General features: G+C 36.4%; 1 protein-coding gene across 1 annotated transcript in view; it reads right to left on the bottom strand.

Annotated features, from left to right (window-relative positions):
- Window positions 1–915: 915 nt before the first annotated feature.
- The window catches only part of LOC124260049 (pikachurin-like), a 159625-nt gene continuing 145488 nt past the window's right edge, over window positions 916–15052 (bottom strand). Inside the window, exons 13-14 of the mRNA XM_046694287.1 lie at window positions 11527–11630; window positions 916–7775 (exon numbers count right to left, since the gene is read on the bottom strand). Of these exons, the coding sequence (XP_046550243.1) occupies window positions 7618–7775; window positions 11527–11630 (262 nt within the window). The 3' untranslated portion in view covers window positions 916–7617. The remainder of the gene's footprint in view (window positions 7776–11526; window positions 11631–15052) is intronic.

Here is a 15052-nt window from a genome sequence, read left to right as displayed (position 1 = left end):
AACCAGCATATCACTACCTCTCCATGTTAAGAACCGTCCATATAACTTTCTACAACAAGCACTGTCACTAAGGTGACATAATCCCCCGCCGCAAATTATCAAATCAAATGAAAGTGAAGGTCGTAATTTAAGATGAAGTTAAATGTAAGCAAAAACATGACCAGTCAACCTCTCTTGATATCTTGTTCTGTAGTTGTTCAAACGCACAACTATTTTAAAGACTCACTTTGACCTTGACATGAATGATTTAGTGTATGAAATATGCAAAAATAGTACTAAAGAAATTGCTTATTGAAAAACATTCAAGGGAAGTCTTGAAAGTATATGAAGAAAATCCAGTGAACTGTTCTTGAGATATCTCGCTGACAATCTTAACATGCAGTGACCTTGAAAATTATGTGAAGGTCACCATCGACCTGGGCATTGCGCCTTCCCCAGAGGAAGCTTGGTGTCAAATATAAAGAAAGTCCAGTGAATGGTTCTTGAGATATCTCCTGACAATCTTTACATGCAGGTTAACATGCTGAAATCTTTAAAGTGTCGCCGTGACCTTGAAAATTAAGGGAAGGTCACCAAAATCGACTGGGCCCTGCGCCTTCCCGCAATGAAGCTTGGTGTTGAATATGAAGAAAATCCAGTGAACGGTTCTTGAGATATCTTGCTGACAAGAGTAAAACGTTAAAGTCCCCTTGTGACCTTGAAATGAAGGTCAAGGTCACCAAACCTGACTGGGACCTTTCTTTTACTGTGATGAACCTAGGTACCAAATATGAAAAGAATCCAGTCAACGGTTCTTAAGATATTCCAATTCGTACCTACGTACGTACGTACAGACGGACGGAGCCTAATACTATATCCCCCGCTTTGCGCTAAACGCGCTGCGGGGGATAAAAATCAGATGACAGAAGACACTGAAACATTTAACATTTTATTTGCAGAAAGTCACCCCACTTTAGGATGCAGTATGTCTAATTTAAATCTGCAAAATAATTCACACATATCCAGATTATACAACAAAAACAACACAAGACATGAGAACTGTGAAGCGTCCATGTACAGTTCTGTGCAGAAATACATACATCACGATGAGCCCAGCCAAGTACAGGTCTGCGCAAAAATACACACATCACAATTGGTCCAAGCTACACCTAGTATTGCACATGAATATTGTTACTGCAGCGTGTACAATTTGGTCTACACCAACATCTTAAAGTATATTTTTCACTTGTGATAATATGCTCATGGAAACCTAAGTATTAAGCTTATGCTGGCTTGGCCGTTCTGGACGAGAACAAGAGACCAAAGATCTATGATATATATATATGCACAATTCAGTATTCCATTGTACTCATGCAAGGTACTGTCATGTTTGAATTTCCAGATCAAATTAAAACTTGAACATTGCCTAACACCACATCAGCCATTTTGCAGCGATTCAAGCTAATACATTTCAATGTATTTAATGTATGACAAAAATTAATTTTTGATTATAAAATTATTAAAACATTATAAAAATTACCTCAACATTTCTAGTATTTAATTATCCAATTTCACATTAATTTTGTGAAAATTTGTAAATATTAATACAAAAGCAAATTTTACACCTGTAAAATAGATGAAGTGTTCAACCAATTAAATAGCAATGATGACAAATGATGTACACGGTACAATACTGAACACTCATTAAAGGATTATCCCTACTCATTGAAACAACATCCTACAACAATACTTGTTCCCATAGTTACCCAAGTTACATATTATAAACCATCAAATTAAAAAAAAAATCTTAAAAAAATATGATTGACAATTCTGAGCATTTATTTCGAATACTTATGCATGTGTGGACCTACTTAATTCAAGGGACTTAAGACATTGTCAGCTCCACAAGTGTCAACACAGCCTGCTGAGATACAAAGATTCTGCCAGTACCAGGTAAGGAGGTATTGTCAAGAACTCATCCTTGTATATTAAATCACTAATTCTATCACCAATTTCAGTGTAATGAGAACAAAATGATTTCTATGAGGAAAGGTTGATAGGACATAATCACTCTGCACTAATCCCCTGCAAGAAAGTCATTAGTTCAAATATTTCCATTATTAATATGTTCTAACAAACGATATTATCATGATTATGGGTGAGTTCCAGCACAAGATGACAAGATGTTTGTATTTAATCAGCTACAACCATATTTTACAGGTATTATGCACAAATCAACAGATCCATCGGGGTAACAATGGACAAAATAAAAACATCAAAATATAACAATTCTCTAGCAAAATGACCACTGTACAAAAAGTGTATCACATACACAAAAGCTGATTTGAGAACAGACAAGCACAATGAAATATTGGAGAAATATACAATAAATACACCTGTTTATTCAATATCTAGGGATGCAATACGTTATCATGTCAGGACCAATGCCTTGGTGCTAGCTCTACAGTTAGGCTGCAACTTTATGCTTTGTACAAATACTGAAAGTCAAGATGAGATAAGCATTAATAGAATTTTAATCTATCAATGGATTGGTATCAATTCCGTCTATTTGTTAAAGCTTGAATACTTTGAGCCAACAATACTCAACATCAAACATGTTTATATGTCTACATGTATCCTGATACTAAAGGCTTATTTGAGGTTTATTTCATGACATTAAGTTACTAAGAATACCACAGGATTTTGTTATTCATTACATCAAGATAAAATATCTAAGCAAAGGCATTACGTGTTTCTGATCAAATGAGAACAAATTTGTCAAACTAATATTTTCAAGATATTTTTCTGTACATGAATGCATTTTATATATTACAAGAAGAATTTGAATAATAACATTAGGTATTTGTTGATTAAATGTCAAGTTTTTAATTTAAAATAATCATGATTTATATTACTGGATAGATTTTATTTGTTTAAGTCACTAGGTGAAAGAAGGCATGTTTTCATTGAGGTTTAAATACTAACAGATTTAACAGTAACAAGGAATGCTTCAGCAACTGCAAACAGACACTTCTAACATAGAAGGCAAGAGTTGTGCCCTGGGGCACTTTCATAATCTAAATTTGAAATATGATTAAATGCATATTATTTTACTGCAACAATTTCAATCACAATTACAAAATTAATTGGCATCGTTAGGTTTGTTAATAATCATAAATGTACATGATTGGTACTACATGATGGCTACTACAGGGACTAACATGAAAGCCTACAGTATGTAGCTACTGTTTCCACAATCTCACTAAAATCCTGTAATTCTGATATGACACGTCTCAGTATGACGGACAAACCCTCCACATGTCATCATCGGAGACGACCACATGACCATCCAATCTCAGTCAAGGTGTGGCTTTATCAGACACTCAGGTGTTAGCTTTCAAAAGCAGATCAGACCATTTTGATATGACTTTGAATTTGACATTTTGATCATAAAAGAAAATTGACATTAAATACAATTATCTCTTTGAATTTACAACCTGGAGGGTGAGGTTCCACTGCACTCAGAAATGAGAGAGCGTACAAAATATCTACCCAAAGTTCATTTAAGAGAGTATTTATGATTATTGTTTAAGATACAGAAATCAGATACGCCACTCTGAATGCTTTGCCTGCTTGACCAGTGATCACAAGCCCTCCCTCATTGGTAGATTAGATGGTTTATTTGATGCAGTTGTGGACAGAGGTTTTGTGAAGTCTTCACAGAGAGAGGTATCATATTAGAGCAAAGGATCGGACTTTACTGAAATTTGTTGTTTCTAGTACTGGCTAGAAATACTGTTCATAAGAGGTATAGAGATTTCTCTTCTACACTGGGATTGAAATCAGGTGTCTCAAAATGTACAACAAAATATTCCTTTACTAAAGCTAAAATGGCATCATCTAACAGAAACCATAACTGACTTCAGACTCTAACAAATAATATATTTAATTGATCATTTAACATAGGATCAGTTCAAAGATACCCAGATGCTAAATGAACATATCATACATGGATAGTCATTTGTGCAAATGCTGTGTACTGTTCAATAGACTTGTCTAATGTGCAGTCTGTAAAGTTGGGTGTTAAATTTGGCACACTTTGCAGTAAGATAGCATTTTGATTACCCAGTCATGTCTCAGATGCGTGAAGACATGCTCACATCGCCATTGGATGAAAAATGCAAAATGTATGAAACCACTTTATTTTAATGAGATATTAATGAACATAACGCACCATATATGGAATAATATTCTCCTTCAAAAGCCCAGTCTGGTGATGATGTAAGATGACTGTCCTTATCAAATCATGGTCTGGAAATATATTTTATGGAAACATAATTTCAAAGCACCAATGTTTACTCTAAAAAATAGACATTGGCTAATAGATAGGAAATCAAACACAACAAAAACAGTTGTCCTCTCATTGAAAATCTGTCTTAAAATTTGGAATCAGCTGATACTGGGAAGCAGCAAGTTTAGTGATAGATAGCTCCTTAGGAACATCTGCCAAGATGTCATCACCACAAAAGATTTGTGCACTTTTGATCAATACTGACAACATGAAAAGTAAAAATTGTTTAATCTATCATTTTGATTTGAAAGAGGGATTATTGTTTCAGGTCACTTGAATTAATAAGTGATAACCCCTCAAAGAAGTGATGCGTAACTGTAGCTCTTTGAAAGGCAGCTACAAAATCTGCCGTGGGTTCTTACCACACTGGCTGACAAGCCCTGAGACAGACAACAGAATCATAGCTGGATCAGGTCCATTGATGCCTCACCAAGGCTTGAATAGTTCCCAACACACACATTCACAATGGCAAGAATTATATCAAACAAAACGCCTTATGACAATTCATGATCCATCTCAAAGTCCATGCATCAATTTCGTTGTAATCAAAACTGAGTAGGTGACAGAGCGCACATAGAAGAATTTCAAAATGACTTTCTGCAAAGAAATTCAGCTCCCTAAAGCTATTGTTAATTCCCGAGGGGGTTCTCATCATAATTTCTGTAACTGCAAAATAGATAAATCTGTCAACATGTGAAAGGAACTTCCCAACTTTGCAAGATATAAAAAAGCTCATTTCCACGAATGATCAGCATGCTACATGAATTAGACTGAGAAGAATCCACATTAGCTTCAGTGGAAATGAATTTTAATGATTTCATATGAAATATTATCAAAGAGGAATATGTACAATTTCTTGAAAAACTGCAAAATTTAAGCATCAGCTTTCTTCACATATTGCTTGAATTGTATACAATAAAACTATCAGATTAAAAACTAAATGATTTCATGACTTAAATTTAAATCGGGTGCTTGAGAAGCTTTTCATGCATAAAAAATTACTCCCTGTCACTTGTCAACACTTTTAAAATGACAAATCTTCTTCATATAGCTATTTTGGAAAAGCTTAAACACAACAGACTGGATTCTGAAATGAAAAACGTAACAAAATAAGGGAGAATTGTGATGACTCTGATATTCATGTATCTAAACAAAACAGGTTGGGGTGATTCATATTTCAATCCTGCATCATTGCTAAAATGACAACTATCATATTATACAGGTGGTTGCAGTCAGAATTCATCAAAGAAAATATGTTCTTGAAACAAATAGCACGAAGTATCATTAATAAAAGCATAGGATGGATATCAATCAGTTATTCCTTTCAGAGAATAAGTAAACGTCTCTACGTGTCTGTCCTTTTATGAGCACCATGGAGAATTCTTACAAAATTTCTATATTTATAGTCTATCTTAATCACAATTTCTCCTAATGATAAGCATTACAAAGAGAGCAAAGTTTTACCTTTAATCAAGGAATATCTGAAAATGTCTAAGAAGTATGTTTAATGTCTAACTACTTATTTTTCGATATAAAATGTAACATTATGCATATTCTAGTTTAAATAATACTAAGATGAGATCTGACGATATCTTTACATCAAAGTTTGCTCTTGTAACAAATGCATATTTTGAAATCATCAAAGACAAATGTATCCACTGTTACATGAGCCCTTCAGTAATGGTTGAAGCCAACTTCTTGGAAGAGAAAATTGACATTTCAAGGATAAAGCAACATTAACTGTGAATATTTCATCCACTCCTACCATCTCACTTTACCATGAGGAGTAATATGTAAATCTTATTACCTAATATTATGAAGTTTTCAACCAAGGCATACATTTTTTTTTAAAAGTTACAAAATTGTAATTGTTGTCTGTGTTTACCAATGATAATTTTATACAAATGCTGAAGGATACAAGCAATGGAATGGACATGGCTGATGCCATGCATGATGGGATATCTTGTCAGCAATGCATGGTGGGATATCTTGTCAGCAAATGACCACTCAGTGAGGTCCAGCCTTGAGGCATTATCTACAGGACCACTTTCTATACCTGACCTAGAAGAGATCCATACTTCTGAAGTTTAAATATGAAAAAAGATTCTGTCAATTTCAAAGTGTCTATTACTTTACAGTTGTTAACATGAGGCCATCCTTGAACTCTGGGTAAAAAGAACAAATGGTTCTCTAATAGCCCCAGGTAGCATTATCAAATCTTAAAATAAACAAAGATTAAAATTTAAAAAGTAAATTAGTTTTATTAATTCTCAGTCTTGGTAATGTTAATCTCAAGTAAGAGACTAAATGATAACTTAAAGGTATTTTAATCTATCCAATGCATTCCTACAAGTCTTCCTACCCAAATATTGCACTGGGATAGCCTCTTTCTTTTTAACTCTGACAGCCTCTCTGTTGTCTGAACAGCTTTTATGTAAAGAACACAAACAAATAATGCCCAAAGTCTCAAAGTGAACTATTTAAATAAAATTATGATCTTTCAAGTCATTATTCATCAACATGACCTATAAGGTGTTCACATCATTTACCATATCCAAAATAATTATATCCCTAGTTAATTCTATCCCATTTTAATTATTTTCTACTTCAGTGGACAATAAAGGACGTGACAGTCTGCTGTCAATGACACTTATACCTTCAACACCTTCTATTTCAAATACAGATGATAATACAATGTGTTTTAGTTTTCCAATGCATGAATGATTATGTTTGCTTTGAGTGCCCATGTTGGTAGGCTTCAGTTGACAAACTTCAACTTATAGGGGCATTAAATCTATGGTTCCTCTATTCCTGTAGAAGTCTGAAAATGCTAGTTGGAACAAAGAGGAACAGGGCACCAAATATCTTGAATATGGAATAAATACATTTGACACAAGGTTCATAAGTTAAGAATGTTTGCATGTATTGAAATTATTTGCCACATTTTCTATAGAAATCCTATCATGAATGAACAAAATTTCACTGTATAAATCACGTAAATATTTCCAAAGCATATTTGTGTATCATATTTCCAAAGCATATTTGTGTATCCTGAAAAGGACGATTGATCACCAACAATTTAGACTGATTTGTCTATGGAATAACAGATGACATAATTCATCCGACAAATGCACAACTCTCATTTTACATAATCTTCACTTTGAATATCCATTCTTCAAATCACATGACGTCTATCCATCACACCCCAAATATGAATTTGGTATCACCCAGGCCTTGTTGACCAGTACAGTTCATTCTGGAAGCAGGGTTTTCAGCTTGGATTTGTCTCAGACACCGGACACACAGTGATATATGTTGCGTCCACTTTGTGCATGGTTCATCATCTTTATATTAAAGTCAGTTGCCAGGATAACATCTTTCATACATCCAACATAGCCTGAGCTGAACTTTCCCAGGGAATTCTGGGCAACGTCTGGCATACCACCTGTAAAACAGAAGCAAAGTGTTAACCACATATCTGCCAGGAAGACAAAATTCTTCCTTTTCATCCTGTCTTAAACACTGTGAGTGAGTGAAATCTTGCGCCACTTTTAGCAATATTCCAGTAATATGATGGCTGGGGACACCAGAAATGGGCTTCACACTTTGCTATGTTGGGAATCAAACCCGTGCCTTCGGTGTGACAAGCAAACGCTTTAACCACTAGGCTGCCCCATCTGCCCCGTCATACACAGTGGACTGTTGCTACACATCATTCTGTGAAGTTCACAGTCAGACTACGCTCCTGTCTACAATAACTTGTACATGATTTGCCATGAGCTATGAACACAAGACAAGACATAGCATTCACAAAAACAAGTTTTGACCTCGGTATTGCATGAAAACAAAAAGCTGATTATGCGAAGTTTATTTGTGAAGTAAAAGTGAAGTAAAAAAGACCTTTAGCTACCCAAATCCACACAGGGTGATTGGAAAGGACTATCGCCTTTTTGATGGGGACCTTACAAGGAGATGGTAATATTCTGTTACTGGGGTCCTAAACCTGAGTCTCTACAAGTTGATAATAATATATTACTATGTTGTTGACTACTTAATCGAAACCAGAATCCCACTCAGTTGACATATATATAGAAGAAAATTCCTACCCTAATATAACTCTTAACGCTGAAATTCCCAGATTTAAGATGGACAGTTTTCACCATACTACAACCAAGTTCAGAAGGAACCTAAGATGAGCACACATTTTACGAGACCACAGGAGCCATCACGGAGGTTGTGAATGGAACATATACTGCACAACTGGCGACAACTGACGTGTGGTCATCCTCAAGGGGAAGCGACTTATGTTGTATTCATGATGTTAATCTTAGCATGCTGTAGATGTCCATTATGCTGGGAGAGTTCAGTGACATGTCACTTGAGTCTTATAGTCATCCCTGTCATCATGTCCTGATGTGTGCCACAGCCGACCTCCGGGACAACAAACACACGACATGCTGCTTCCAAGGCTACGACATTATTACAGGGCTTGACAGTTCTAGGAAACACACGCTATATATATCGTATAAAGAGCAGAAGCTAAGAAGGTCACTAGTTTGAAGATCAGTAGCCCCGTGTATAATGTATCACTGTTGTCATAGATGGTTATGTATGCACTAACTAGTATGGTATGCACTAACTGGAATGGTATGCACTAACATGGTATGCACTAAGTTCAATGGTATGCTCTCACAATGGTGTGCCTTTACTAGACCCATATGCAAAAACTGGCATGGTATGCACATACTGATATGGTATACCCTAACTGGCATGGTATGCACATACTGATATGGTATGTGCTAACTGGTATGGTATGCCCTAACTGGCATGGTGGTATGCACTAACATGGTACATACAATGGTATGCTCTCACAATGGTGTGCCTTTACTAGACCCATATGCAAAAACTGGCACGGTATGCACATACTGATATGGTATACCCTAACTGGCATGGTATGCACATACTGATATGGTATGTCCTAACTGGTATGGTATGCCCTAACTGGTATGGTATGCCATAACTGGTATGGTATGCACAAACCTGTAAAGTATGCACTAATTGGTATGGTATGCACTAACTGTATCATTAAGTAGTATTTATAACTGGATATTACTAAAAGAATGTATTCAAAAGGCATTTAAAAAGTAATCAATAATATTTGTCATTATTTCTGTTTTCTGTGATCAAGACAGTATTATAAACAGTTTACATGTGTGACATCAATATTTAGGTACGCTCTGCTGAAAAAATACTGAACTAGTGACTTCATTGTTGAGATTTTGAACTAATGATGTTGTTCTTGATACTGAACTCAACTAATGATGTTGTTCTTGTGATACTGAACAAATGATGTTGTTCTGAACAAATTTGTTCTTGTGATACTGAACTAATGATGTTGTTCTTGTGATACTGAACTAATGATGTTGTTCTTGTGATACTGAACTAATGATGTTGTTCTTGTGATACTGAACTAATGATGTTGTTCATGTGATACTGAACAAATGTTGTTCTTGTGATACTGAACAATGATGTTGTTCTTGTGATACTGAACTAATGTTGTTCTTGTGATACTGAACTAATGATGTTGTTCTTGTGATACTGAACAAATGATGTTGTTCTTGTGATACTGAACAAATGTTGTTCTTGTGATACTGAACTAATGTTGTTGTTCTTGTGATACTGAACAAATGTTGTTCATGTGATGCTGAACAAATGTTGTTGTTCTTGTGATACTGAACAAATGATGCTGTTCTTGTGATACTGAACTAATGATGTTGTTCTTGTGATACTGAACTAATGTTGTTCTTGTGATACTGAACAAATGTTGTTCTTGTGATACTGAACTAATGATGTTGTTCTTGTGATACTGAACTAATGATGTTGTTCTTGTGATACTGAACTAATGATGTTGTTCTTGTGATACTGAACTAATGATGTTGTTCTTGTGATACTGAACTAATGATGTTGTTCTTGTGATACTGAACTAATGATGTTGTTCTTGTGATACTGAACAAATGATGTTGTTCTTGTGATACTGAACTAATGATGTTGTTCTTGTGATACTGAACTAATGATGTTGAGGTACTGAACTAATGTTGTTGAGGTACTGAACTAATGTTGTTGAGGTACTGAACTAATGTTGTTGAGGTACTGAACTAATGTTGTTGAAATACTGAACTAATGTTGTTGAAATACTGAACTAATGTTGTTGAGGTACTGAACTAATGTTGTTGAGGTACTGAACTAATGTTGTTGAAATACTGAACTAATGTTGTTGAGGTACTGAACTAATGTTGTTGAGGTACTGAACTAATGTTGTTGAGGTACTGAACTAATGATGTTGAAATACTGAACTAATGTTGTTGAAATACTGAACTAATGTTGTTGAGGTACTGAACTAATGTTGTTGAAATACTGAACTAATGTTGTTGAAATACTGAACTAATGTTGTTGAAATACTGAACCAATGTTGTTGAGGTACTGAACTACTGAACTAATGTTGTTGTGGTACTGAACTAATGTTGTTGAGGTACTGAACTACTGAACTAATGTTGTTGTGGTACTGAACTAATGTTGTTGAGGTACTGAACTAATGTTGTTGAAATACTGAACTAATGTTGTTGAGGTACTGGACTAATGTTGTTGAGGTACTGAACTAATGTTGTTGAGGTACTGAACTAATGTTGTTGAGGTACTGAACTAATGTTGTTGAGGTACTGAACTAATGTTGTTGAGGTACTGAACTAATGTTGTTGAGGTACTGAACTAATGTTGTTGAGGTACTGAACTAATGTTGTTGAGGTACTGAACTAATGTTGTTGAGGTACTGGACTAATGTTGTTGAGGTACTGAACTAATGTTGTTGAGGTACTGGACTAATGTTGTTGAGGTACTGGACTAATGTTGTTGAGGTACTGAACTAATGTTGTGGAGGTACTGGACTAATGTTGTTGAGGTAATGAACTAATGTTGTTGAGGTACTGGACTAATGTTGTTGAGGTAATGAACAATTGACATCACTGTTGAAATTCTGAACTTATGGAAGTCATTGCTGGAGTACTGAACCAATAACTGAACTTATGGAAGTCACTGCTGGAGTACTGAACCAATAACTGAATGTCATTGATGAGATACTGAACTACATAGTCCACTGTAAAACATCGGCATCTATTTACAAACATTCTGTATGTACTCACCAATATAAAGTATTTTGTTAGTATTAAGTACAGTGTAGCTGCCGGGGGCACTCCCTTCAACAATCTCTGTGCTATCAATCTCCAGGTAGGCATCTTGCTTGTCCCTGCAATGCAATGGATAGGGATACAGGGTTAGACTAGCCACAGGAATAGGCCAACATTCATATGATTTGGTTGGTTGGTTTGCAGTTAATGATGCACTCAGAAATATTCCAGCTATATGGTGACGGTCTGTAAATAAATCAAATCTGGACCAGACAATCCAGTGATCAACAGCATGAGCATTGATCTATGCACTTGGGATACAATGACCACCCAATCCCGTTAAACGTCTCTTACGACTAGCATGGGTTACTGAAGACCAATTGTAACTCAGATCTTCACAGGTCGTATAGAGGGTGAGCTAGCCATATTGTCATGCTCCTCACTGTCACAGTTGTGGTAGCATATCAATATAATTAGTCAAAACAATATGAAAAGTGCACTGAAAGCTTCCATTAGGCCAGTCTGCCCTGATTTCAGGATAAGGGCATTTTCCTACGAAAAAGCGTGAGTGAGTTTAGTTTTGCGCCGCTTTTAGCAATATTCCAGCAATATCACAGTGGGGGACACCAGAAATGGGCTTCACACATTGTACCCATGTGGGGAATCAAACCTGGGTCTTCAGCGTGACCACAAGGCTACCCTACTTCCCCGACCTACAAACAAGAGAAAAGTGTGATCACGCGGCATACAAATTAGTTTGTGGCAGCGTCATACTAAGTCATCAGTATGCTCCCTGGCATGACCTAAGGTGATGACAGGGCTGCTTGTTTAATTCTAAAAATCAAATATCACAATCGGTAAAATATAAATGCTATGCTTTGCAGTGACATATCTATCAAGAAAACTTTATAAACCCTCAGGCACCATTTCAATCATCTTCAACTCGTTATTTATCTGGATTTCTTGAAACCATTCAAAAATGATATTAGCTACCAATGTCTCTCATTGTATCACCAATGCAAAAGAGGGTGTAATACACTGTGATTTTCATAAAATGGAGTCAAAGAAAAATTAATTTAAAATTATGTTTAGCAAGGAAGCTATTATCTCAGTGTGTCGTACAAACAGGAGAATACACAATATTTCTCGAATGGAATAACAATCTCGTTTCACAAAATGATAATGACAGACTGATAATCAATTTCATACAAACATCATGAAACATTAAACAACTATATCCTTAGCGATTGCGAGTATTTCAAGAATAATCTTTCCTGTGAAAAACCTTGAAATGATTGGGATTAGTGAGTACACAATAATGAGTCTCGAAAAAGTTCATGAACAGGAAAGTTCCAGGCAGAGTATGACATATGTTTAATAAAACCCAATTTATTATTTTTTGCGTTTAAGCTATAATGAATATCTTCAATTAGTTTTTAAAATATTATCTATACTATGCATGTTAAAAAATGCCTTGGAGCCGATTTCAAGTCTCAGATTAGATTAGTGAAGTGAAGTGAAGTGAAGTGAAGTGAAACTAGGAAGTTGTCTGTGTGCTGTAAAAGAAATTATTAAACAAATGATGCATAAATGTCACTGAATATAGAAATGCTGACAAACATAAGTTTGAATGACTTGAATCCAACTTCCATGGATTGCCAACAGTCCAAGTCCTACTGCAATGCCTGTAAAACCTCGCTCCAAACATGCAACACACAAGGCAAACAGCTGGTGGCCAAACAAAACATTTTATTTTGCATTTCTAAAATAAGAACGTATGGATGCCTAGAACTGGTCCCTGAACATGAAACTGATGAGCATGGGAACTTCAGTCATATGGGTATATGTTGGTTGAATGACTTTCAGCAGTGTATGAAATAAGGCCCGTCCGACCGCCCAAGACGGTCTAGATTTCTGACGGACAGTCTAAATTTACAGCTAGCCAGCCCGATGGTCTGGTAAATTTTTTAGATGTTCCATACATCTGAGTAAATTCACTATATATTGGTCTGGTTAAATCCATTTTTGGCTGGTAACATTTTGAAGTTACCAGCCCTGATGTCTGGCTAGATTTTTGGCTTATTTCATACACTGCTTTCAGTGCAGGGGCAATGGAGAGCACCATGGACGATTCATGATCACAATGGCGTATAAGTGTGAGGTTTGCATGAACAACACATGCACTGAGGCCCTGTGTCTGAAACATCCATGGTGATCCATTGTTCAGCAGATGCTCGCACTTGGCACAATGGAGATGAACCAGGCTGCTGACATGTTGAATACTGATGTTCCTAACACCATGTTGTCATGTTGAAACGCCCCCTGTCATCCATCCTAGACATGCAAAGGATTCTGATCGTCCACAACCAGGAGCCATAGCATTACATCAAGACTGAAAACATCCGTCCGTTCTCCTGGTAATTAGGTTCAGACAGCTTTCCTCAGACGTCTTTGCATGTCAATGTCTCAACGGTTGCAGGCATGCATCATGGCCCATGATGACTACAGACATTATCGTGGGAAGCTGATGCTGTCTTGCGTTCCACACATCACTGACGTCAGTGACCCCCAGACCCAAGACAGTAACATGAGCTGCACCATGTTTGTGACCTTAGTGTATCTCCACATGCTAATAGCAGAATTAATTACATCCTGTCTGAAACTCAAGCTCCATTTCAGTGCCTCTGCTCACATATTTCCTACAAACAACCCATGAAGGTCCGGCTTAGAATTGGTCTTCGGTAACCCATGCTTGTCGTAAGAAGCAACTAACAGGATCTGGTGGTCAGGCTCCCTGACTTGGTTGACACATGTCATCGGTTCCCATTTGCCTAGATCATTGGATTGTCTAGTCCAGACCACTGCCATATAGCTGGAATATTGCTGAGTGCGGCATTAAACAACCAAACAACCAACCATCTGTACATGATCTAGGACAAACCATTTATGAAGTTAGTCAAAGTGAACAACATCTCAGAGACAATGAAGTCCGCAACCTTGGCCACTAGTCCCAAGCAAGAGTCTACTAAAATTCTGTTTGGTTCTATTTCAGGTAATAAAAGTCATATGGTAACACTAATTGTACAAAATATTTTTCTAAGGGACAAGTTTGCACAAGCCGCCTCAAAAGTTGTGGCAAACAGTTGTGGTTCAAATCCCAGTGACAGTACCGAAATTCACGTTTACTGGTATAGCGTACTGACTTCTTACAAAACAGAAAATACCTAAACCAAGGCAAACCAAGTGTTTTGGAAATTGTGGTTGGTGAAAAAGGGTTCAAAGATATGGATTCACCAAATTTCAAACTATGTACTCCATACTAAGGTATGATTGGTTGGTTTGTTTGTTGTTTAACACCGCGTTCAGCAATATTCCAGCTTGATGGCAGAGGTTTGTAAATAATTGAGTCTGGACCCGACAATCCAGTGATCAACTTCATGAGCATCAATCTAAGCACTTGGGATATGATGACAGATGTCAACCAAGTCAGCAACCTGAAAACCCAATCCCGTTGGTCGCTTTTTACGACAAACATGGGAAG

This window comes from Haliotis rubra, unplaced genomic scaffold (assembly GCF_003918875.1).
Source record: "Haliotis rubra isolate DU_JTF1 unplaced genomic scaffold, ASM391887v1 Scf75, whole genome shotgun sequence".
Classification (NCBI taxonomy): Eukaryota; Metazoa; Mollusca; class Gastropoda; order Lepetellida; family Haliotidae; genus Haliotis; species Haliotis rubra.
The sequence above is the reverse complement of the archived record's forward strand: the minus strand, read 5'-3'. Positions and strand labels throughout refer to the sequence as shown.